The following is a 22,965-nucleotide window of genomic DNA, read 5'->3' as shown; positions in this document are numbered from 1 at the left end:
AGGAGGCTTGGGATACATATAAGAAGAGAAGCTATGCAACACACAAATAGATGCAATCGGAGAGAAAATTATTTCAGGCCCTAGTGGAATCCAAAAGCAGATTTGAAAAGGAAGACGCCACATAATGGAAAACTATGAATAATATCAATGAAAACAGAAAATGGTTGGTACCAAAGAACTCACTAACATCCCAAACTACAGTTGCACGGATCATGAAGCAACATGGCAGCAGGTTGAGGGATGGAGGACCAAAACATTTGTTCCACCCCCTCGTGAGCCCCGAATCCATGGGCTCCGCCTCACACGAGTCACCCACCTCACACGGGCTCCAAATCTATGGGTTATGCAGGCCACCCACCCCGAGCGTGCCCCTGCATCCCACAGGCCACCCCACTCGAGCCCGGTGTGAAAATGCCCCCGCATTAACATTGTTTCCGACACCCAGGATATATACATGACCAACTTCGACTGATGCCTGGACAGGCCTGATTTTTTATCCAGAGCATACACAGGGCTTACATCTGACGAATAACCTGGGTCCCCCAAACACACTTGGAAACTTAATTCAAGATCATGGACGAACTCCTGCAAAAGTTAACAGAGTCATCCGACAAAGGAATAAAAAAAAGGATGACAACATAAACTGAGTGAGAAGCAACCAAAATTCAACATAGTCACATGCAGTAATCAAGTTGAAGCAAAACATCCATGAGATTTTGCATAAGCATAATATCTGAGAACAATGTCACAACTACATGACACTTTGCATTGGAAAGAGAGACACCAAAAAGACTTGCTTCTGAGTAAAACCCAACCAAACATATCAATGCCATCTTCATGCAACCTGAGCCCGCTGTTTATTTCGTGTTCAACAAATGAACAAGGGTTACACAAGCTCATCCAAAACAGATTTACCGCACTGGCTGTTGGTTGTAGTGGTTCTTCTCTTTCTTCTTTGCAGCAGCAAGCTTTTTAGACCTAGCAGCAGCCTCGATTGCAGCAGCTTTGGCAGCAGCGTCCATCTCTTTATTTGATTTCTTCTTCTTCATGGAAGCCACCTTCTTTAGCCGCTCCTTCACATCAATGGCAGAGGAATCTTCTTCGGCAGGTTCCGCCCCTGTTGCTTCATCTGCTGCATTATTTTCTGACCCAGTTGGATGCTCTTGTGGTTCTTTAACTTCCTTCAAAGATTTTTCCTTCTTTACCTTCTTTTTCTTAGAGCTTTTGCTCTCTGTAAGAACTGGGGCATTCTCCTCCTTTTCTATGTCTCCATTCATCTCCAGATTTTTATCTCCCTGAACACCTGCAAGTGGATGTAGATGAGATAGACTCTCTTGTAAAATCATATAGTGTACATGTCCCCAATTGACAAAAAAACTAGAATGGAATTTAGAATATCGGCAGCAAAAGATCATCAGTTTTGCAGGGCACATTCAACATGTTATAAAGTAGCACACATTGGATAGTGAAGGAAAGACGGAGATGTATTCCATTCTTAATACAGCCAAAATAATCTTTCTTCTTATTGTACTTGTTGTTAGTGAAGAAGCTATATTCTAAAATGAGGAATCAATATGTGCACTGCCTTTTTTATTCCTACACACCTCTATTCGTGGTATTACATTACTTGACAAGTGTACTGTTCCAAGGGTTTATAGTCCTACACATCTGCAAACTATACATTTACTGAAGAACAGGATCCTATAACTCCTCGTGCTGCTCTAACACCAAACTCTTTTTTTTCTTCTTTTTCCTTTTTTTTCTTTTTGAAAGGTAACACCAAAAGTAGATATCAGTTCCCTACTGGAAGATAGGATCAATCTGGAAACCATTTAGAAAACTGGCCAGAACACGCGCGAGAACCTGAAAATCTCATGAACGGATTGGTCTTTGGGAGACAGTTAAGGAGTTACAGGGTGGGATACCTATCATTGCAAAGTGCAGCTCTTACATTTCATATGCATCTTGGAGACATTTGTTGTTTGTGCCAGTGTTTTAAATAAGCAGTAGCGTGTTGCGTATTGCTCGGCCCTCTGTAGCATGTAGCATAAATAGCATAAGCTACGCGATACTCCTATTTTTAAATTTAAAAATAGAAAAAATATGATAAATAGTAAGAAAAAAGAATACACACACACACACACACACACACACACACACACACACACAAATGCCTAAAAGATGATTCATTTTTTCAAGTATAAGCATGTTCAAACAAGTTATTAATTAATCATTTATCAAAGTCAAACCACATATATTAAGCTACACAATACTTCTATTTTATTATTTAAAAATAGAAAAAATATGATAAATAGTAAGAAAAAAGGGGGAAAATATACAAATGCCTAAAAGATTATTCATTTTTTCAAGTATAAGCATGTTCAAACAAGTTATTAATTATCATTTATCAAAAGCCAATCCACATATATAAACCAGTGTTTTAAATAGTGTGTAGCGTATAGCATAGCATTTGGACCTCTATGGCGTTGTAGCGTTAGCTACACAATAATTTTATTTTTTAATTAAAATAATATAAAAATAGGATAAAAGAAAAACACGTCTATAATTGGGGGCCATTTTCATGCAAAATAGGTCTGCAGGTGGGCCATTTCCACGTAAAACACTAAAACACTTGTCAAACAAGCATATTCCACAAAATTGGCATCCCCAAGAGGGAGAAATATGGGGGGAAAAACAAAAAAAAAAACACTAAAACACTAGTCAAACAAGCATATTCCACAAAATTGGCATCCCCAAGAGGGAGAAATATGGGGGGAAAAACAAAAAAACAAAAAAAAAAAAAACACTAAAACACTTGTCAAACAAGCATATTCCACAAAATTGGCATCCCCAAGAGGGAGAAATATGGGGGGAAAAAACCAAAAAAAAAAAAAAAAAACAAGGCAACCAAACAGGGAAGAAAATGGCAACCACAAAGGGACAAAATGAAAAAAAAAAAAATGTTACAATGTAAGATATATCAATTATTTTATCAATAAAATTAAAATAACTAAATGAGGTTAATAGTAATAAAATTACCTTTAATCTCTTCCAAATCAAGCAAAAATCACAAATCGGAAGGCCTACAGCCGCACGGACATTAGATTGAGGAAATCCTTATTTCTCATTTGTTGTGTCCAATGCCTCTAAAATTCCACCCGTAAGATCCTCTGAAATGGCCGATCAAACCCTTAAAATCTTGTTTCAAACAGATGTGCAAAATGAGAGAATCGAAAATCCTTTTTTATCCCCGCATAGGGGGGGCCAGAAGCAACACCACTAGAGTTGGGTGGGGTTTTCAAAACCCCTTTCGAAATAGGTTTAAGTTATAAGCTTTTTTCCTATTGTGTGAGTCTACTACCAGTTATAAAACCTGAAGTCTCTGCAACTGTACAGTTTCGAGCCCAAAATAAAATGGTTAGGATTCTCCGATGGGTGTAAATATACGAATGAAGAGTAAACACAATACGGACCACAATTTGGATGGTCCAAATTGACGTAAAGTACTGCCACATGTGACGTATAAGAGTTGACACCATTTTCAAAAGAACTGCATGCCTAACACAGTAAATAACTTGAAAGAAAGAAAGAGAGTTGGTAATGTACGCTACCAGCAATACACGCTAAGTACGCCATAGCGTACCATGGGAGGCACACTACACTACGTAGCGTACACTACCAAAAACACTGGTATAAACCAAATAAAATAATTATCACATCAACAACTTTCTAAGCAAACCACTTTAATTAATGATGTCTAATTGAAACCACAGGTCACAAGTATGAAAAGAAATAAAAATCTCATAGGCTAAAAGTATCAAGTACAATACAAGTGTCACATTCCTCAACATTTTTTTAAGGATATCACATTCCTCAACATTAGATACAAAGAAAACCAAAATAAATACATTGTAGCATATGACGCTACGACCCTATATGCTACGGGGGATTTATGCTATTTAGCACGCTACGTAGCGTTACAGCTATGCTAAGCTACGTAGAGTACGCTACGAGTGCTATTTGAAACACTGGGTTGTACATAAATGCTTAGGAAGATTTGAGACTTCTCTATCTCCTGGGGCCACTTGAATCCCTTGCTAGAATAAGTATAGGTAAATGGATTGGTAGCACCAATGATTTTGATGATTATTTAGAAAAAGAAAGAAGAAAAAAGTCAATGGGGTGTACTAGGTGTGCTTAAATTTCCAAATGGTCATAAAATGTCACAAAGGTCATAATGAAAACTCCCTTAAATTAGAATGGAATGGTCACTAACACTAAATGATTAGAGAGCATAGCATAGGCTTGAATTCCATAAGGTCACAAAAGGCATTAAAAAAAAAAAAAATTATTAGCTTAAAAAAAAGGCATAAAAAATATTGGGAAACACAAGAAGACAAGTGTGTGTGTGTGTGTGTGTGTTTGAAAACAAACTCAATCTACTAGGAAAGAAATATAAAGACAAAACATCACAGACACGAATTTACCCTGTGATTCATCTTTGCCATTTGTCTCTTTCTTGGGGATTCCCATCTCAGCCAAAAGAGCTTCAAGCTCTTCAAGCTCCTTCTTCTTCAGCTCCTTCTTAGAAAGTTGCCTTTCTGTATCTTTTGGAGCCAAAGAAGCCGGGGCAGGCTTCTTTAACACTGGCTCAGTTGGTACAGGAACCTCGGGCTCATGATCAGGCTCTTCTTCCTCAACATCATCGTCACCCTCATCAAGGTCATCATCCTCACTTTCACTTTCCTGCACCACATAAAGATCCATGTAAGACACTGGCTATGAGGAAAAGAAAAACCTTAGGGCATGTTTGGATTCATGGGAAGGAAAGGAAACAAAGTTTCCCACAAAACTCACTTTCCATTGTTTGTCAAGCATTTCTTTGTGGGAATTGTGGGGAACACAATTTCCCACTTTCCATCTTTGTTGGAAAATAAAATAAAAAAATTATTTTCAAACCACCCCCTAAGAAAGGCATTTTCCCATGATGGAAGGTAAATGGGTTTCTCAAGGTTTGGGCCCAAATGTGCCACCATCCATCTTTGATCGCCTCACATGTGCCACATGTACTAATGTGCCAAATGATCCATTTTACATCTTTGGTTATATGCCCCACACGTGTCACTATGCCACATGTGCCAATGTGTCACCATCCATTTTTGTCTTGCACCCCCCACATGTGACACCATCCATCTTCTCTTGCACCCCACGTGCTAATGTGCCACATGTACCACCATTTTGTTGCGCCCCACATGCAAAGCACTCCACATGCACCAATGACACATGCCATACTCCATCTTTAATCACTCCAAATATGCCACATATGCCAATGGTGCCAATGTGCAGAAGGGCTGCCATCCAACTTCAAGTGCTGTGTCAAAATTGTCAATGCCTGTCTTGTGCCACCGTACAGCTTCAAGCACCTCACATGTGCCATGTGTGCCACAATTCAGCTTCAAGTGCCCACATATGCCACGTATGCCACATGTGTCACTATCCATCTTCAAGCATCCCACATGTGCCATGTGCTAATCTGGCACATGCTAGTGATTACCTAGGAATTCTTTTCCAATAAATTTTTTTATTTTGCCAAACAAAAAATTTGAAAATAGATCCCTATATTTCTAGGAAAAACTTGATGAGAAACAAACAAGGAAAACAAAGTTTCCAAGAAACACTGTTTTCTTTCCCATACTTTCCATGGATGCAAACAGGCCCTCATTTTATCTCTTACTCCTACATTTCAGCAATAATTAAACTTTAACTAGTTCAGAGTTTTCAACTTATGCAGATGTATTTTCCATATTTTATGCATTTACTAAGTAGAATATATAATAGTAGCACATTTAGCAACATCATTATACATCTACTCAGACGTGTTTGGCATATTAGTTTTTGAAAGGTCCCCATATCCAACACCATCACATCAGTGTCCAAGTCATACAATTACTGGGTCAAGTTCATAATTTAATTGATGTTCCTTTTCCAGGACATGAACATATGGTGATAAACAATTAGAGCAATGATGCATCAGAGTGTGGATACTGACTTGATATGTCCTGATAAGTGTATTTTACACAAGTCAGGCCCACGGTTCATTTGATCAGACTGTTGATATTATGGGACTCACTTACATTGGGGGAAGGCCCAAAAATCTTCCAGATTGGAAGATTCTAGCCACAGAATATTTGGCCTCTTCTGGACCACTGCTTTATTTTTTATTTACTGACTAATTGTAAGCCACTTATCAAAGGGTTCGGAACCTCTAATATGTGAGATTTTTGTGAGTTTCCTAGGGTGCATCATTAGATCAATGGTCTGGATGGCGAACCATGGGCCCCATTTGTACATAATGGTGAATCAAGACACTGAGGATGTTATAATTCCTCCAGGACTATTAGCATCATCATCAACCTTGCTTTTTACCTTGTGGAGAAAAAAATTCATCAATTTCAATGACCAGAATGATTAGTAAAAATGCCTATGACGTGTCTTACAACTCCCACTGGTCCAGCACATTTACTGCCCTTGCATTGGCCCAGGTGTTCGCCCAGAAAAGGAAGACAACCATTTTCAACTTAGGTTACATGATTTAGAACGATCGAAACAATCCCAGGCGACTAGTACAAGTTCAGGAAGAAAAGGCCAGCTGCCAGGGCCAAAACCCAGCAAATCTCTTAAGACGCTGCTACCAATAGCTGAGAAAAACCAACAATTTTCACTCACAAGCTAGCTAAACTGATGTAGATGATTGAGGAAAACAGTCCCCAACCAATTACAATAACTAACCAATATTGAACCAGAAATCAAATAAACAATGGAAGAGAAAATCAGAGAGAGAATAAAGAGGGGAGATCCATATCCCTCCCTGCCATTTATGATAGAAGCAATCTTTAACTGGAATAACGGGGTTGGAGCAGAAAGAGAATAAAGAGGGGAAAGGATTGGCTAGCGTAAAGTTGCCACACCATTGATCAAACCAAAAGCTAATTCTATTACCATCATCCAAAGAAAAGGACACATTCTGTTGAATGCAGGGAGCTATCTTAACAATATTCCTCCAAAGGAAAGAAGTTCTGTACATAAAGGAATCCCTCATCCACCAACCAGAGCTAGAGGTACCATATTTTGCAGTGATCACCTGTCTCCAGAGATTATCAAGTTCAGATACAAACCTCCAGATCCACTTTACCAGGACAGCTCTATCCTAAAGAAAGTTTCCACAGAACATGGTTAGAAGGGTTACTAATCAAGTTATTGCCCATGGGAATGGAGTGGCTAGAAAAGACGATCCAAAGAAGAGGAGGTGAGGAAGGGGGTGTTCGAGATGGACAGTCACAACACCATGGCTAAATGGGTTTTTTTAGCAAATAACTGATCTTTCTATAAAGGGGGAAAAAAATCCGCGTGAGAGCTCTTGGAACTACAACGAAAACAGAAAGAAAACAAAAGGGGAAGAATAGAAAAACCAAGTTAAATGAAGTGTTTAACCGGGCTACTTAACTGATTCCCACAAAGTTTAACCCATTCGTTTCCAATCTCCGACACTGATAGATTCGCAAAACTACGATGAGCCAATGCCCATTGAATGAATGACCCTTTCATCTTCTCCAACGGAGCTTATAATGATATTTGTTGGCCCTTGAAAATTCTAGCACTCTCTTTCCAAATGTCCCAACAAATAGCAAAAGGAACCAGGCCCCAAGAGAACCTTTCCTTTCCTAGAGATAGGATTGCAGCTCCAAATGAGGAATTGTCTCTCCAACGAGGATTGGGGAGACCAGGCCACATTGAATTCGGGTAGAAATAGGGTTCCAATCCTTGCTCGAGTGGTAGACTCTGAGGAGTTTCAACACGAGGTCTTGGGTTCGAAACCCATAGGTGGTGAAATCCCACTACGGCGTGCGTGGGTGTGTTGCGGGTGCGTGTGTAAAAAAAAAAAAAGAATTCGGGTAGCAGTAAGTTACTAAGCTTGCATAGCATATTGACAAATGCAGGAACATGTGGGGATTGCTTTCTTCCTGATTTTTGCACAGCTCACATCTGCTTGGGATGAGAAATCCGCGTCGCTGAAGATTGTTGACAGTCAGCGTCTTTTGTTTGATGACCAACCACGTAAAAGCTGCAACGTGCAGGGGAATTGGGGATTTCCATGAAGGAACGGTGTAGTTCACTTTGGTGTCTACGGATATGCCTCAAAAGAAAGATTTCTCTGTAAATAAACCAGAAAAATCCCATTTTCAGGCTCTAGTATCTGCTGTAGATAGTGAAATACAGACTTCGCTGGGAATGCCACGAAGGGCCAAGAAGTCTTAGAACTCATTGTCCTTCAGGTTCCTTCTAAAACCAAAGTTCGATGATAGCGCACCCCTATTCCATTCGGCACATTCCTTTACATAAGATGTGTCTCACTGTAGCCAGCTATACAGCCTCGGAAATCTGGTGGAGAATGGGTTGTTGCCATTCCATTCATCTTCCCAAAGAAGTATATATTCGTGGTTGTTTCACTCTAAGGATGAATCCTTCACAGAGAAACTTCCCCCAATGCTTCAATTTATCCCCCAGATTCACAATGTCCCTCCACATCTTGGATACAGGGTCTTTCGAGATATTCTGGGATCCCATCACCTGTTTTCTTCCCCATATTTTTCTAAGATTACCTTACACCATAAAGCTTCTCTTTTCGTTCCAAATCCCCAACACCATTAGCTTAACCGGCTCTTGTTCCTATCTCTGATTTTCCCCAAACCAAATCACCCTGTTGGCTTCGCTTTCTGAACTTCCTCTCACTTCAACTAAATGAAACTTTGTTTATTGCATCTCCCCAAAGAAAATTCCATTGAAGTTTTTCTATTCTCTTCACCACCCCTGTCAGAATTCTAAACAGAGACAAGAAATATACTGGGAGGTTTGCAAGGGTGGACCTCATGAGAGTTAACTTCCCCCTAATGAAGGATAACTTATTTTCTAAGATGCCAACCAATTTCTTTCTTACCTTTCAATTATAGGGTCCCCTATAGATGTGGCCAAGGCTACCGCACTGAGCAAAAGACACAAAACGACATAGGGAACCCTTCGGTTTACACCCAATTTTGTCTGCCAACCCTTTTAAGAGGGACTCTCCGACTTCTATACCTGTGGTGGAACTTTTTCTCAGGTTGACTTTAGGACCCGACACAGTCTTGAAGCATCTGAGAATGAGCTTTATGTTTATTGCATTCCAGGCAAGGTATTCCATAACGGTAACATTGGCCATAATGGCCACTGCCATTACCATTACGATACAGCTCCTTTTTCTTTTCTTTTTTTGAAAAAAAAAAACCTATTTAGGCAACGTAATGGACCATTACAGGTCATTTTCTCTGTAACGGTCATTGCGGCCATCACGACCCCATAACATGTAACAGTTACTACTGTTACCATTATGTAACCGTTTTGGCATACCTTGATTCCAGCTTCCATGATTTTTAGGACGTCATTGGGGGAGATATCATGGATTTCTTATGAATTCTATAATAGATCCAAATTAAGGGTCTAAATCAAACTTTCATACTCATATTCCAAAAGTTGAGGATGGTATGAAGCTAAAAATTTCAAGCCTATTAGTTCGGTAGGTGTTATTACAAGATTTTAGCGAAGGTTCTCTCAACCAAAATGCATGAAGCCATGATTTTAGTGTTCTCGCTTTTCAAGGAGCTTTAAAAAAAGGATGGACATATGGAATACTAGTAGCTAATGAGCTTCTCGATCCAAGGGCCAAAAGTGGAGAGGTTGGAATCTGGTGTAGGATTGACATGAAAAGGCTCACAACCATGCCAATTTGGATTTCCTAGCTTATGTGCTTAGGGCTTGTTTGATTTTTTTAATTCCTGGTAAATACCCTGTAAATGGGTAATAATTACTTCCCTAGGTATTACAGCATGCTTGATTTGACCGTCAACATTTTAGACACAAAAATCGAGAAAGCTGCAAACTATTTGTGGGTCCTACCATGATGCATGTCGCTTATCCACACCGCTCATCCATTATGTCAGTTGAATTTATGGCATGAGCCAAAAAATGAGGCATATCCAAAGCTCAAGTGGACCACACCACACGAAAAAGGGAATTGAACACTTACTATTAAAAACATGTTGGGGCCACTATTTATTTTGGTGTGGGCCACTTGAGTGTTGGATCTGCCTCATTTTTCATCTCATGCCTCAAAAATGTTGTCGCAAAACGGATGGACGGAACAGATGTATCATATACATCACCGTGGAGTCCAAAATTTTAAACTAAGTCTTTTGAACCGGTTTCCAAGGTAGAAATTCCAATGGATTTTCAAACGGGGTGAAAGGGTAATAATTACCCATTTACAAGGTATTTATACCTGCTTTGAAAAATCCAATAGGCCCTTAGGGCCTGTTTGATTTTCATCGTTTCACCAGGAAAAGGTAAATACCCTGGAAATGGGTGATTATTACCGTTTCGCCTGTTTGAATATTCACGGGGATTTCACTTCTTGGAAACCGGTTCAAAAGTAGTAGTGGCCATTTTAGGACCTCATCTCGATGTATATGATATATATGTTCCGTCCATCCATTTCATCACAACATTTTGAGATATGAGGAGAAAAATGAGTTAGATCCAACACTCAACTGGCTCATACCAAAAGAAACAATGGCCCCAAGAAGTTTTTAACGGTAAGTATTTAATTCACATTTTTCTATGGCGTGGTCCACTTGAGCATTGGATATGCCTCATTTTTTGGCTTATATCATAAATTTATCTGACATAATGGATGAACGGTGTGGATGTATGATATGCATCATGGTGGGACCCACAAATGTTTTACAATATTTGCCACTTTTACCTCCAAAAAGTAGGCCGTCAAATCAGTTACAGGGAAGTGTGCGGCAACTACGGAGGGAAATAATTATTACCATTTACCCGGGTATTTCCCATTTCTTTGAAAATCAAACAGACCCTTAGTAGAATATGAGTCAAGAAGAGGTGGATTGGATGTATGGCAGAGTGCATATCCACAACTTATTTCTCTATTTTGGTAAATGAGTCATTGGAAGGATTCTTTTCTATCTCTAGGGGGCTCTGTTTCAGACCTATTGTCACCTCTGCCATTTTTCATGAAGATTCGTTCTTTTCTAGCTTGATCATGTCAAGCGCTTCAGAGATCGGTCTCATGAAGGATTTCGGTTAGGAAGCCCGGGATTGGAGATCTCACATCTTCAATTTGCATATGATTGGGTTGGGATGGTTAGATCATTGGCAAGAACACAGGGATGCAAGTATGTGGATCTCCCATGTACATATCTAGGACTTCCGCAGCGTAAAAAATTAAATATCACTTCTTTCTAGAATAATATTGTTGGGTGTAACTATAGGGGGCAAAACCACATTTATTAAGGCTATGTACTTGTCTATTTCCTCTCTTTCATCAAAATTCCAAAATGCAATGGCATGTTAGATTGTGAGACTCCAAAGTAATTTCCTATGGGAAGGGAGAAAGGTAATGAAGTTCATCATATCAACTAGAAAGAGGTCCGGAAATCTGTAAGAGAGGGGATCTTGGGTTTCGGAATGGAAGGGAAACGAATCGGACCCCCTTTTGGGCAAATGGTGGTAGAGATGAGGTGAAGAGTTGGGAACATTATGGAAGGATGCAATATGTGGGAAATATGGTACATCGAATGGTGGATGGTCTCCAAGAATTGGTAATAGCTCAAGGTGCTCATTGGTGTGGAAGGAAATTAGCAAGGTAGACAAACAATATGAACATCATAATATGTCCATATCGAAAATCATTGGGAGTGAATTTCAAAAGGGCATATGACTTGTGGTTGGGAAAGGAGACGAAGTTTGCTTTTGGAGGGACGCTTGGTGGTTCGAGCTAGCTATCAATAAAGAGGAGAAGGTTCATAGCTACCAATAAAGAGGAGAATGTTCAAGACTGCTATAAAGTGACGAGGAGAGTTATTGTTTGGAATGTTAGGTTGAGGAGAAATTTATCTGAACGGCAACTAAGGATGCTTGCTAATCTCCTTAGTGAACCGAGTGTTATGCCTAATTCTTCTTTTCCGATGTTGACAACACGGAAAAGTATTCCACCCCATGTGCAAAGGCATGGAAGGCCCTAGTCTCCTCAAGAGTTAAAGCCTTCACTTGGGTCACTACAGCCAACAAGATTCTTAATCTAGATAATCAAAGAAAGCAAAAGATGGCTTTTCCCAACATGTGTATCACGTGTAGAAATGAAGTGGAATTAGTGGGCCGCCTTTTCTTCCATTTATTTTGCGTCGACGCCTCGAGAAAGATCCCTAACCAACCAGCCAATCATGCGGTACTTACCTTCCAACCAACCGTTTCAATTCTGCTTCTACAACAGCATATAATCTCGGGCCCTTGATGCCCACAGCTCAATCTTATGTGCGGGAACTTCATCCTTGCTCATTATGGGGTTGCTTGGACCTTTAATAAAAATCGGTTGGAATCATGGTCGAGGAATGGTTGCCCATTTACGAATTGCAAGGAATCACTGTGAAAAATATGCTTCTTTGAGATCTTATGGGGGGCAAATTTATGAGCACATCCTCAACTAAAGCCATTAAAAAAGAATTCTTTATATGATCGTGAATTGGACTCTTTCGAGGTAGGAATTCACAGGTTGTCGTGAGGCAAATTTTCTGGGGAGCTTATTGGTTTGTAATTTGGTAGGATATCCATATAACTTCTCTCTCTGTGCGTAAGCCCTGGTATTGCTATGGTTCACCTGAAGTTTAAGTCACAAGCAGTCGCTCTTTTTTTCTTTTTTCTTTTAAAAGGTGATACTTTTTATTGAAGGAGAAAGGAGAGAAGCAACAAGGAAAAGAAATCTAAAAAATTACAAAGAAAACATAAGAAAGAAAACAAAAGGGAAAAAAAAAACTCTGACAAACGAAGACAGGCAAAGAAAAGAGCAATAGGGGGAAAAAACTAAGGGGCCCAATCTCTAAACATAAAAGCACTCTAGAGAAGACCTCTGCCGAGGAGATATAGATATTCCTGAAGCAGTGATTGTTCCACTCAGCCCAAATCGCCCAAATAACAACCAGGAGGATAATTCTCCACCTTCTTTTACCCAGAGCTCCACATGGATCCGCATGCCATCCACTAAAGAGGCTCCCCTACAAGTCTGAAAACGCTCCACCAAGTGTCTGTTGAGAATCGACAATGAAGAAGCAGATGATCCACCATATCTTCTGCACTACGACAAAGTAACCACATGTTCGGGAGCTGCATGCCACGCTGCCTCACATTGTCGATGGTGAGAATCCTTTTTCTTCCAGCCAACCAACCAAAAGCAAGCTACCTTGGGAGGGACTCCATAGAATCACACAGGGCTGGTATGACAAGGAGTGCGGAAGGATGAGGTGGCTAGGGAGGAGTAGAAAGACCACACAGAGAATAAACATGTGGGCAACAGTGCCCAGCAAATAGAGTCCTTAGGCTTGAAAGGTAAGGGTGCAAGAGCCGCCTGCAAATATGAAAGGAGACTGATAAGTTACCAAAACTCAAAATCGGAAAGAATCCTACGGAGCAAAGGGTTCCAAATCCCTTCACTACCATCCGCACAGAAATAGTCTTTAACAAGAGCGTTGGGATTCTCTGAAATAGCAAATAGAGCAGGAAAAACTTCTACCATAGATCTATTCCCCAACCAAATGTCTAACCATAATATAATTTTATCTCCTTTCCCATAGAGAATGTAATTCTTAGACGGTTTGGCTATTCCTTTCCACGGGAATGAAGCACGAATAGAGGAATTTTTGGTCCAACATCCAGTAATAGATACGCCGTACTTAGCCGTAACTATCTAGTGCCACAAGCTATCCTCCTCACACCCAAATCTCCACACCCATTTTCCCAAGAGCGCTTCATTAAAAAGACAGAGATCTCTAATGTTAGCCCCACCATCGTCATAGGAAGAGCAGACCTCTTTCCATTCCAGAAGAGGAAATTTTTCACCATTAGATCCACCTTGCCACGGGAAATTTCTTCTGAGCTCATTGATCCTAAAAATCACAGACTTTAGGCATCTGAAAAAGCAGTAAAAAATAAAGCGAAAGGTTGAAGAGAGAGGCTTTAATGAGATTCAATGTCCCTCATAATGATAAAAGGTTGAGCTTCCACGAGGAGAGTTTCCATTCCATTCTTTCAATGATTTTGTCCCATAGAACAATTGGGGGCTTTCCTATACAAAGGGGTAATCCCAAGTAAATGAAAGGGTAGGGAGAGAACATACCTTGCAACCAAAAGATTCAGCCAAGAAAGAGCAAGATTCCGAGTCCAGATTGATACCAAAAAACTCTGATTTCAAGAGATTGATTTTCATACCTAAGACGGCCTGAAACCAAGTTATAGTCATACTCAAAAAAGTCACATGAGATTCTTCTACTTCACAAAAAGAGGAGTGTCGTCAGCAAACTGAAGATGTGAGATTGGAGTACTGAAATTTTCCACACGGAATCCTGAAAAGAGGCCAATCTCTTGACATCAGGATAACATGCCACTGAGAGCTTCAATGACAAGAACAATTAGGAAAAGGGGATAAGGGGTCTCCTTAGCGGATGCCCCTGGTGGCCCTGAAATACCCAAACAAAGAACCATTAATGAGGATAGAAAACTTAGGCGACATAATACAAGATTTCATCCACGCTCTCCATTTAAAATCAAATCCCATACGACCCAGCATTTGTTCAAAAAAGGTCCAATTGACATGATCGTATGCCTTTTCCAAATCCAATTTGCACATGATGCCAGGCCTCTTGGACATAGCTTGGGAATCCAAACATTCATTTGCTATCAACACAAAGTCCAGGATTTGTCTCCCTTCCACAAAGCAAATTGTTAGGGGGAGATAATCTTGGCCATCACAATTCTCATCCTTTGACTCAGAATTTTAGCCAATGTTTTATAAGGACTTCCAACTAGGCTAATGGGGCGGAAATCCTTCACATTTTGGGCACCTTCCAATTTTGGGATAAGAGCAATGAAAGTGTGTTGCCCAATTCAGTAGGCAATCTGTTATTCACAAAAAAGTCTTGAGATAAAAGCCATCAATTCCACATTAGTTAAATCCCAAAAAGCTTGAAAGATCACTAGTGGGAATCCGTCGGGTCCAGGGATTTTATCTTTCCCCAGGCCCCACGTGGCTTCTTTTACCTTGTTGATCAAACAGGGATGCTCCAGAAGATCTACATCCTCCTCTGATAAGGACCTAAAAGGGAGATTATCTAAAAGATGGTATGCGAGCATTATCCACGGAAAGCAATTCTGAGAAGAACTTGACAAAAGAAGAGGAAATAGATTTCTTATCTAATCAGGACACGTCATCGATAATGATGGATGAGATAGAGTTGGATTGCCTCCTAGCATTGGCCATGGAATGGAAAATTTTAGTATCATGATCACCTTCCTTCGGCCAAGTAGCCCTTGAACGTTGAGTCGTTGACGCCATTTGATCTCTTCTTCTTTCAGCCTCCCCCAATACTTAAGCGGATAGAAGACTTCTAACTTCCTTCTCCATCTCAAACAGTTGCCCGGCTGCCCCATCTCCTCTAACAAGTCATAGTCTTGAATAGATGCCAGGACGAAGGCCATTTCGAATTCCATTTTACCAAAAATTTCCTTGTGCCAAGCTTTGAGTTTCTCTTTAAGCATTTGCAGTTTCTTATGAAGCACAAACCCTAGAGTGCCCTAAACCACCATTCAAAGGCGGGGTCCCTAAACCCTTCCATTTCCAACCATGCTAACTTGAACCTAACAGGTTTAGGGCCCCAGTTAATTTTCTCAGTTTCAAGCAGAATTGGGCAGTGGTTCGAAATAGGCTTTGGCAAATCGTTTTGATAAGCAAAGAAGAACTGACATAGCCAATCAGCTGAAACCAGGATATGATTGAGAATGGGCAAAGATGGGGGCGACCTATTATTAGACCACAAACTTTACCGTCCCCACCGGAAGATCTAGCATCCATGGAAGGCAACCCAATCAGCAAAGGTTCACATAGAGGTAGAGATGCCATTTCCGTTCGACTTTTCATAGGAGAAACGCATAGCATTAAAATCCCCCCACTACTACCCAAGGGAAGCACCATTTACCTTGAATAGAGGATAATTCCTCCCAGAATTTCGACCTATTGGAAGGCTTGGATGGCCCAAACACCCCTGAAAGGACCCAACAAAATCCTAAAGGTTCGCAAAAGACTATATTAATAGAGAACTAACGATCCGGCTATCATCCATGGATCTGAGGGAGTGGTCCCACAGGATAACAATCCCGCCTATAAAGCCAAAAGCATCCAGGGACTTCCAATCAATCCTTTTCCTTCTCCAGATGGATCAAACGATGCCTTTATACATTGAATCGAGCTTGGTTTCTTGCATAATGATAACGTTGGCTTTCGATCTAGAACACATCTCCTTCACCTGAGACCGCTTGTGAGGGTAGCCTAAACCTCGCACATTCCAAGACAAGATCTTCATTGATGAACCAATCTAACCCCTCTTCCTTTTCTCCTCTTTAGGAGGAGTCTCTATTGCTCCCGATTCAGCCATACCAAGCCTAGCCAACTCCCTATTGAGGTTGGATGATCTTGGGGAACTACTCGTGGGGGTTCCTTCCATTGAAATTTTCAACCGCCTTGATGCTACCAGGTTGAAGAGGGCTAAGTAGTCTTCATTTGAATCTCCAAAGACAACTCCTAACAGTCTTCCGACATGCCCCACGGCATCCCTTATCCAACGTTTCTTTTAACAACCTCCACCAGGCCTTCCAAAACTTCAACCGAGATGATAAAAGGAGACAACTCCCCCAACAGAGGAGATCTATCAAAGTTAAACGCAATTCTTAGTGGAGAGACATCTATAGCATCCTCCGTCAAAATCCGAACTTGTCGATTGCCCTCATCATCGTGAAAAGGAGAATTAGGTAATATGTTGACTAGAGCTAGAGGGCCCACTGCCGATGGACTTGCACTCACAGAACACAGAGGAAGAGAGACAACCAAAGACAAGGGAGAGGAGTTAGGAAAACGTCTACTAAGGTGGCGCTTTCGTCATCCTCCCTGAAATTGGAGTCAGCTTCGGACTCGAAGAAGAGGGTTGGAGTCTCTACAGCTTTGAAATGGGGAACAAAGGGGAGATACACCACTCCTCCTAAAGAGTTAGGCAAGTGGGAGTTCTTTTTTGTGTCATTCGTGGGGGCCACGTGTTCCTCTTCATTTGAGAGGGCAGGTGTTTGATGGCACTTGTCTTCGAGAGGGAGATAGGCTACACGTGGGCTGATCTTGAACCGGTCTCATTGTGTTGGTCGACTCCGCCACATTCATGATAGACACATGGCTCAAGGCAAAGAGTCGCCTTGCACGCGGATAGATCTTTGATTGATATTACTTCCTCAATTGGCCTTACCGCTTCCAGAATGGACACATGGCTTGAGGCAATCTCACCCCGTCCCGAGAAATCTATTGAAGCTTCAGGAGGATGCACCTTGATATCAAGATGAGAAGAAACGTTCAAAATTTCCAAGAAAAGATTGACTATTCCACCAGAAATATCATTACCCGCTATATTCGCAGACGAGACAATAAAATGGCGATCATCTTGATGCGACTGCACCTACTCCAAAGATCAAGAGGAAGTATCATTTCGATGACCCTAATCGACACATGTTTCCGGCAGGGCGTCAGAAATGTCTGCACGTCTCCCTATGAGGTTACGGATCGCACATCGCAAGACCAAGGATTGGTGCTCCGCGGGGTATCGAGAATGGACCTTCGTTCATGTTGACCGGATGCGCGACGGAGAAGGTCGGAGATTGCAGGGCAGACCATTCCACAAACATCCAGAAAGATGCTTCCCGGAAAACCTTGATAGGAAGAATGAGACCACCCGCTTCAACTTTGATTTCTGTCGGAATCCCCCCCGATCTCTTGGTTTTGATGCGAACTCTAACGAAACGAAGTTCTTCCCAATTTGTCATAGCTTGATCCACCTGCACAAGAACACCAACTGTAGAGGCCAGAGCCCTAAAAAACTGGTAGACCAAAGATCAATAGGAATGAAAGGGAATATAAACCAATCTTCTTCTACCCCAAAGAAGGACCATTCTGACCAAATCCTCATTCCTTCCATGGGGCCAACTTTATTCGAGTTAGCCGTGAACACAATGCCCTAGATATCAGAGAAAGGTTGGAACGCAATCTAGACAAACGCATCTTGAAGGATTCAGGGTTTAAGCCACAAAAGAATTGAAACCACTCAGCCAAATCTAAAAGGGAAAATCCCTTACGAAGGCAAAACTAACGCAGGCCATTTAAGGTTGTTATTGGATGTTGTGGCAAGGACAAAGTCAACAATTCGAACTGCAGGAATACCCTTATCGTCAACAATTGAGGATACGAGGTCAGAAGCAAGGGAGATCGAAAGATCCTGGGTGACTGGAAGGGGTGTGGAGTGGTGAGATGAAGATGGGGGTTCTATGGGATAAGAGAATGGAGGAGTGTGGGTCTTCGAAGGGGAGGAGGATGGGGGTTGAGGGATCTGGGAAGCCGATGGGGACCTGGTAGGAGGCTCACCCACAAGAACCTCTATGAATGATTTTTCTCCTCCGATTGACGAAGGGGATCCTTCGCATATCGGCTTGGGGAAGTTCGAGGCAAGTGGAGATCGGAAATGCACTTTGGGAGGTGGAAGAAAAGACCCTTAGATCAGGGGCTCCTCATTCACCTTTAATGGGCGAAATGGGCTACAAAAATAGTAATCTCCCTTCCATAGAACACCTTTCCTTTCGGCCCCTCCACTGCTTTCAACGGCTCCTCATCAAAATCCATTATAATGAAGGCAAAGCCTCTGATGGCCGGACTTCCTTTCTCCTTGGGGATGACAATCTCCATGATAGTACCAAACTTCTCAAAAACTCTCCAGAAATGGATGTCCATCCAATCTTCCAGGAAGTTCTTGACAAAAAGGGTTGGAAGGGATCTTAAAGGATTGAGGAAGGGAAGCTTATCTTTGCGAAGTTGAGATTTAGCCAATCTTACCTTCAACCATCCCCTTTCATCATCCAATTTTTCGAACTAGCGAGGGTTAGAATCCTTCGAATAGATCGTTGGGATATTATGCGATCTTTCACCTCTAGCGTAAGTGATCGTAACTGTCTTGGGCCTGTCGAGGAGGCCTCTTTTATCTCTGGAGATGGCGTATTCTCTGACGAAATCACCATCCAGAGACGATCTGCTCCAATGACAAGAGGAACCACTACGAGAGGCCTTTGATCTATCTCCATTGTAATTTGATCTGATTGAATACCTAGCCGACAAGTTCGTCGACCTTCATTCTAAGCTATTGGTAGATCTCTCTCTCTCTCTCTCTCTCTCTCTCTCTCTCTCTCTCACACAGAACCATCGAAGCTACGTGTTTTGTTCACTGCCTTGGGATGAGATGCTGAACTACTTCCTTTCTTGTTGTCCTTGTTTGGGAGAGAGGATTTTCCTGTCTTCATCTGTCCTGTAGTATCGAGATGGGTCACTCTTTTTTAGCTTGGATTTTCTTTTGTGAAGTGATATTTGCTTATTAATAAAATTGTCATCTCTCAAAAAAAAAAAAAAAAAATCAAGCAAGTTATTTGATGATGTGTCAATGAGAATGGAATATGTATAGATGTGAAGAAGATAAGAGAATCTCTCTCTTTGGAATAAACTCGAGGAATTTTCAAGAAGTTCTACTTTAGTATAACCTAAAGTACAATAGCAATGGTGTATTATCTGCTAGGGTGGTTATAGATACCAATTCCTATACCCAAATACACCAGGCACAACTTTCGAATGCAAAGCATTGGTCAATGACATATCTCAAACTGTCAAAAAAGATGGTGTAGAAGAATCAACACACTTTTTCAAAATGGGAAATCAAAAGTGCCTCTTTGAAATAGGGGTTTAGGTTACAACGACAGACAGGAGCATGTCTTAGAGCATGAAAACATGATGCGTGGGAATCGAAAACTGTCTTCATAATAGGCACTTGAGATCCTGGCTTGCAATATGTCCCCTGATTCCTACCCGCTGTCTTCAGACAGTTGAAGATGTGTGTGAACTAAATAATGGTGTACGGTGTGTTTAATCAAGGGGTGATTCTCTTAGGTTCTTGCAGGCAATTCTCTTAATGCAATTAAGTGGGCTTTCATTGCCCTCATGATGCCCTGGAAAATGTCATTTGTGTTCAATGAAGTTCACTTCCTTGTTTCCAGGCTAAACATTTCGTTTATTGAAGTTGGCAGAGAGGCATATTCTCTAGGGGATGATTTATTCAGAGGATTGTGCCTTCCTTCTCTTATTGTAGGGAATTCAATTACCACCTCTCGATGTATCTTGGCCATTTGAAATTTCAGTTATATTTCAACAAAAAGGGGGCAAATGAGCACTTTTCAACAACAGATAAATCAATCATAGCCAGAAAAAATCCACATATTGCCAAGGACATCTAAATAATGATAGTTAAATTGAATAAAGAAATTCTTTTAAATTACAGGCACCTCTACTGGGGTAGAGCTCTCCTTAATCTGCTGCAGTTCTGATGTTCCCCAAACCGACTGTGGCGGTGCAGTCGTTGCATAGTAGTCGTCATCATCATCAACATCAGCCCAAGATTTCACAGTCAGAGGAGCCGGGGCCCAGAAGACCTGCGGCTCCGGTTCTTTCGCCTGGCTCTTCGATGATCCCTTTGTCTTCGACGATCCATGCTCCTTGTCCGATTTCTTCTTTCTTCGGAGGCTATCAAGTGCAGCAAATACATTAGTGCTGTTTATCCTGGACCCATCGTCCCTTCTGTTTCCACCTCCGACCATTTCTAGGGCGACCAAAGATGAGCCCCAGTTCTCTATCCAATCTAGGGTTTCTGAAATCTACAGTTTCAGAAAAATCAGAAAATTTCAGATAATGGAGTTCCAGATGGATCGAAAAAGGGTTCAAAATCGCCGTTCAAAACTTTTGAAAAAGGAATTTTTAAAAAAAAGGGATGGTGTCTAGCAGAATACAGGATCAAAATTCTTTTGAAGGATAATATGTAATTTATTAACAGAGAATCGCCAAAGAGATCACAAATAGAAACTAAGGGTTTAAGAAATTGGAAAAGATATTGGATTTCTTTTGGACAGATTAAGGACACAAATGCTTCAGAATTTTAAAAAATGGAGAACACGGACAATTTCCAACGGACGACAGAATCAAAATTAGGGTTTCAGAAATTTAAAAATAAATCAGAGACAAGAGAACGTATGAAGGAATCAAAATTAGGGATCCAAAGATACAACTGGTATAGATATTAGGGCTTTGAAATTACCAAAAATTAATAGAGAAGTTGGAAATTTATGGATTGATCGGGCCGAGTTACAGAAATTAGGGGAAAAAAAAATCAATTTTCACAGAAGAGATGAGATTTTCGACAGATTGCAGAATCACAACTAGGGTTTCGAAAAAAACCGCCAAAAGAGACAACAGTTATGGTGAGATTAGGGTGTCCGGAATGAGGAATTAAAGGAGATCTGAATACAAAGAAAGATATATTGGGATTTGCAGTGAAAAAATATCGGAGGATTTCGAAGGGGAGAGAGATTTTTGTTTAGGGTTTTGAAGAGAGATTTGTAAGAGACAGGGTAAGGGAGAGTAGATAACGGTAGCAAGGACGATGAAAGGGGGCTTTTATAGGAAATTAGGAATAGGATCCAGAGGACCTTAAAACCCTCTCTTCTCCGACAAACACGAAGGTTACTCGCGCGAGTTGGATTAAAATTCTAATCGACGATTCAGCTATCACAGGTTGAGCTGACACGAACCAAGCCAGCTGGAAAGCCGGCTTGGATTGGTTTGAAAAAACTTGGCTTAATTGGTTCAAATCAAACCAACCTTTAATGAAAATCAATAAAAACAAAAACAAACAAACTAAACTTAAATCAAGACAAATCAAGACAAATTGGATCGTATGTTGTGGTCTATTGAAAATTTGAATCTTCTTTTTTTATTTTTATTTTTATTTTTGGGTCTCATATCGTAAAATGAGTTGGAAAACTTAATGGATAACGGGATAAAACACATATATCATGGTTGGACCCATCGAGATTTTAACACAAACTACATGAAAGGTGTTGTGGTCACCAACCAATTCGAATCCTACTTTAGCGTATTGAGCAAATTTTATGGGCCCACCATTATATGTATGTATTATCCATGTTGTTCATCCATTTTTACATATCATTTTAGGACATGATCCAAAATTGAATCATATCCAAAGCTTAAGTGGATTAAACCACATGAAATATTGTACATCCATGTATATGTATTATGTATCATCTGCGTTGTTGTATATATGTATTATTCCAAAGGTAAGTGGATCACACCACATAAATTGTATATAATCTATGAGCTGATTTAAGTCGAATCAAATTGAGCTGAATCAAGTTAAGTTTCAAGCTAAGCTAAAGCCACGAAAGATTCTCGCATTTATGGCGAGACATGATGACTACAGCCGAACCATCACGAGCTGACTTTAGAAGACACGTGGCGGAGAACCACTGGCCTAAGCACTGCCGAGTCGCATGCCCCTAGCATCTGGCGATGAGATCCGAGCAGTGGAAGAGTCACTTAGTTGTCCTTCTTGACTTACGTGGCGACCCCTCATGATTACCTTGACAATTCGAAATCCTAACCGTCGCTATGCGTCCGTCTGAGGTGAACCCGCAGATGAGAAAACTCCGAGTACGTATCTTCTTGGGTATGGGAATCATGATTGTGGTCGTACGAGTTATGAGCGTAATGTTGGGGGCTACTGATTTCCCGCATGTATTTACTCTCTGAGTCCATATCCGAACTCGAAGTGTAGGGAGCTTCTGTATGAGAAGATTAGAGACACCTGAGCTCTGAGGCCTGAGGCTATT

At 40.9% G+C, this 22,965-nt stretch overlaps 1 protein-coding gene across 1 annotated transcript; it reads right to left on the bottom strand.

Annotated features, from left to right (window-relative positions):
- Nucleotides 1–692: 692 nt before the first annotated feature.
- On the bottom strand, nt 693–21,771 carry LOC131254975 (uncharacterized). Its single transcript, XM_058255676.1, has 3 exons — nt 20,569–21,771; nt 4,488–4,746; nt 693–1,303 (listed from the first exon to the last, which is right to left on the bottom strand). Exons 1-3 carry the CDS (start codon nt 20,878–20,880, stop codon nt 912–914), a joined length of 963 nt encoding a protein of 320 aa, XP_058111659.1. The 5' UTR covers nt 20,881–21,771; the 3' UTR covers nt 693–911.
- Nucleotides 21,772–22,965: the final 1,194 nt, after the last annotated feature.

The sequence above is a fragment of the Magnolia sinica genome, chromosome 1, assembly GCF_029962835.1.
Source record: "Magnolia sinica isolate HGM2019 chromosome 1, MsV1, whole genome shotgun sequence".
NCBI lineage: Eukaryota > Viridiplantae > Streptophyta > Magnoliopsida > Magnoliales > Magnoliaceae > Magnolia > Magnolia sinica.
This window is presented reverse-complemented; position numbering and strand designations above follow the sequence as displayed.

What these genes read in the sequence shown, in the direction of transcription:
- LOC131254975 (XM_058255676.1), bottom strand. Translation starts at nt 20,880, where the DNA reads ATGGTCGGAGGTGGAAACAGAAGGGACGATGGGTCCAGGATAAACAGC. An exon ending in AGAGCTCTACCCCAGTAGAG is followed by an intron (nt 4,747 to 20,568) that starts GTGCCTGTAATT and finishes TATGTGGTGCAG; the next exon opens with GAAAGTGAAAGTGAGGATGA. An exon ending in TGGCAAAGATGAATCACAGG is followed by an intron (nt 1,304 to 4,487) that starts GTAAATTCGTGT and finishes ATCCACTTGCAG; the next exon opens with GTGTTCAGGGAGATAAAAAT.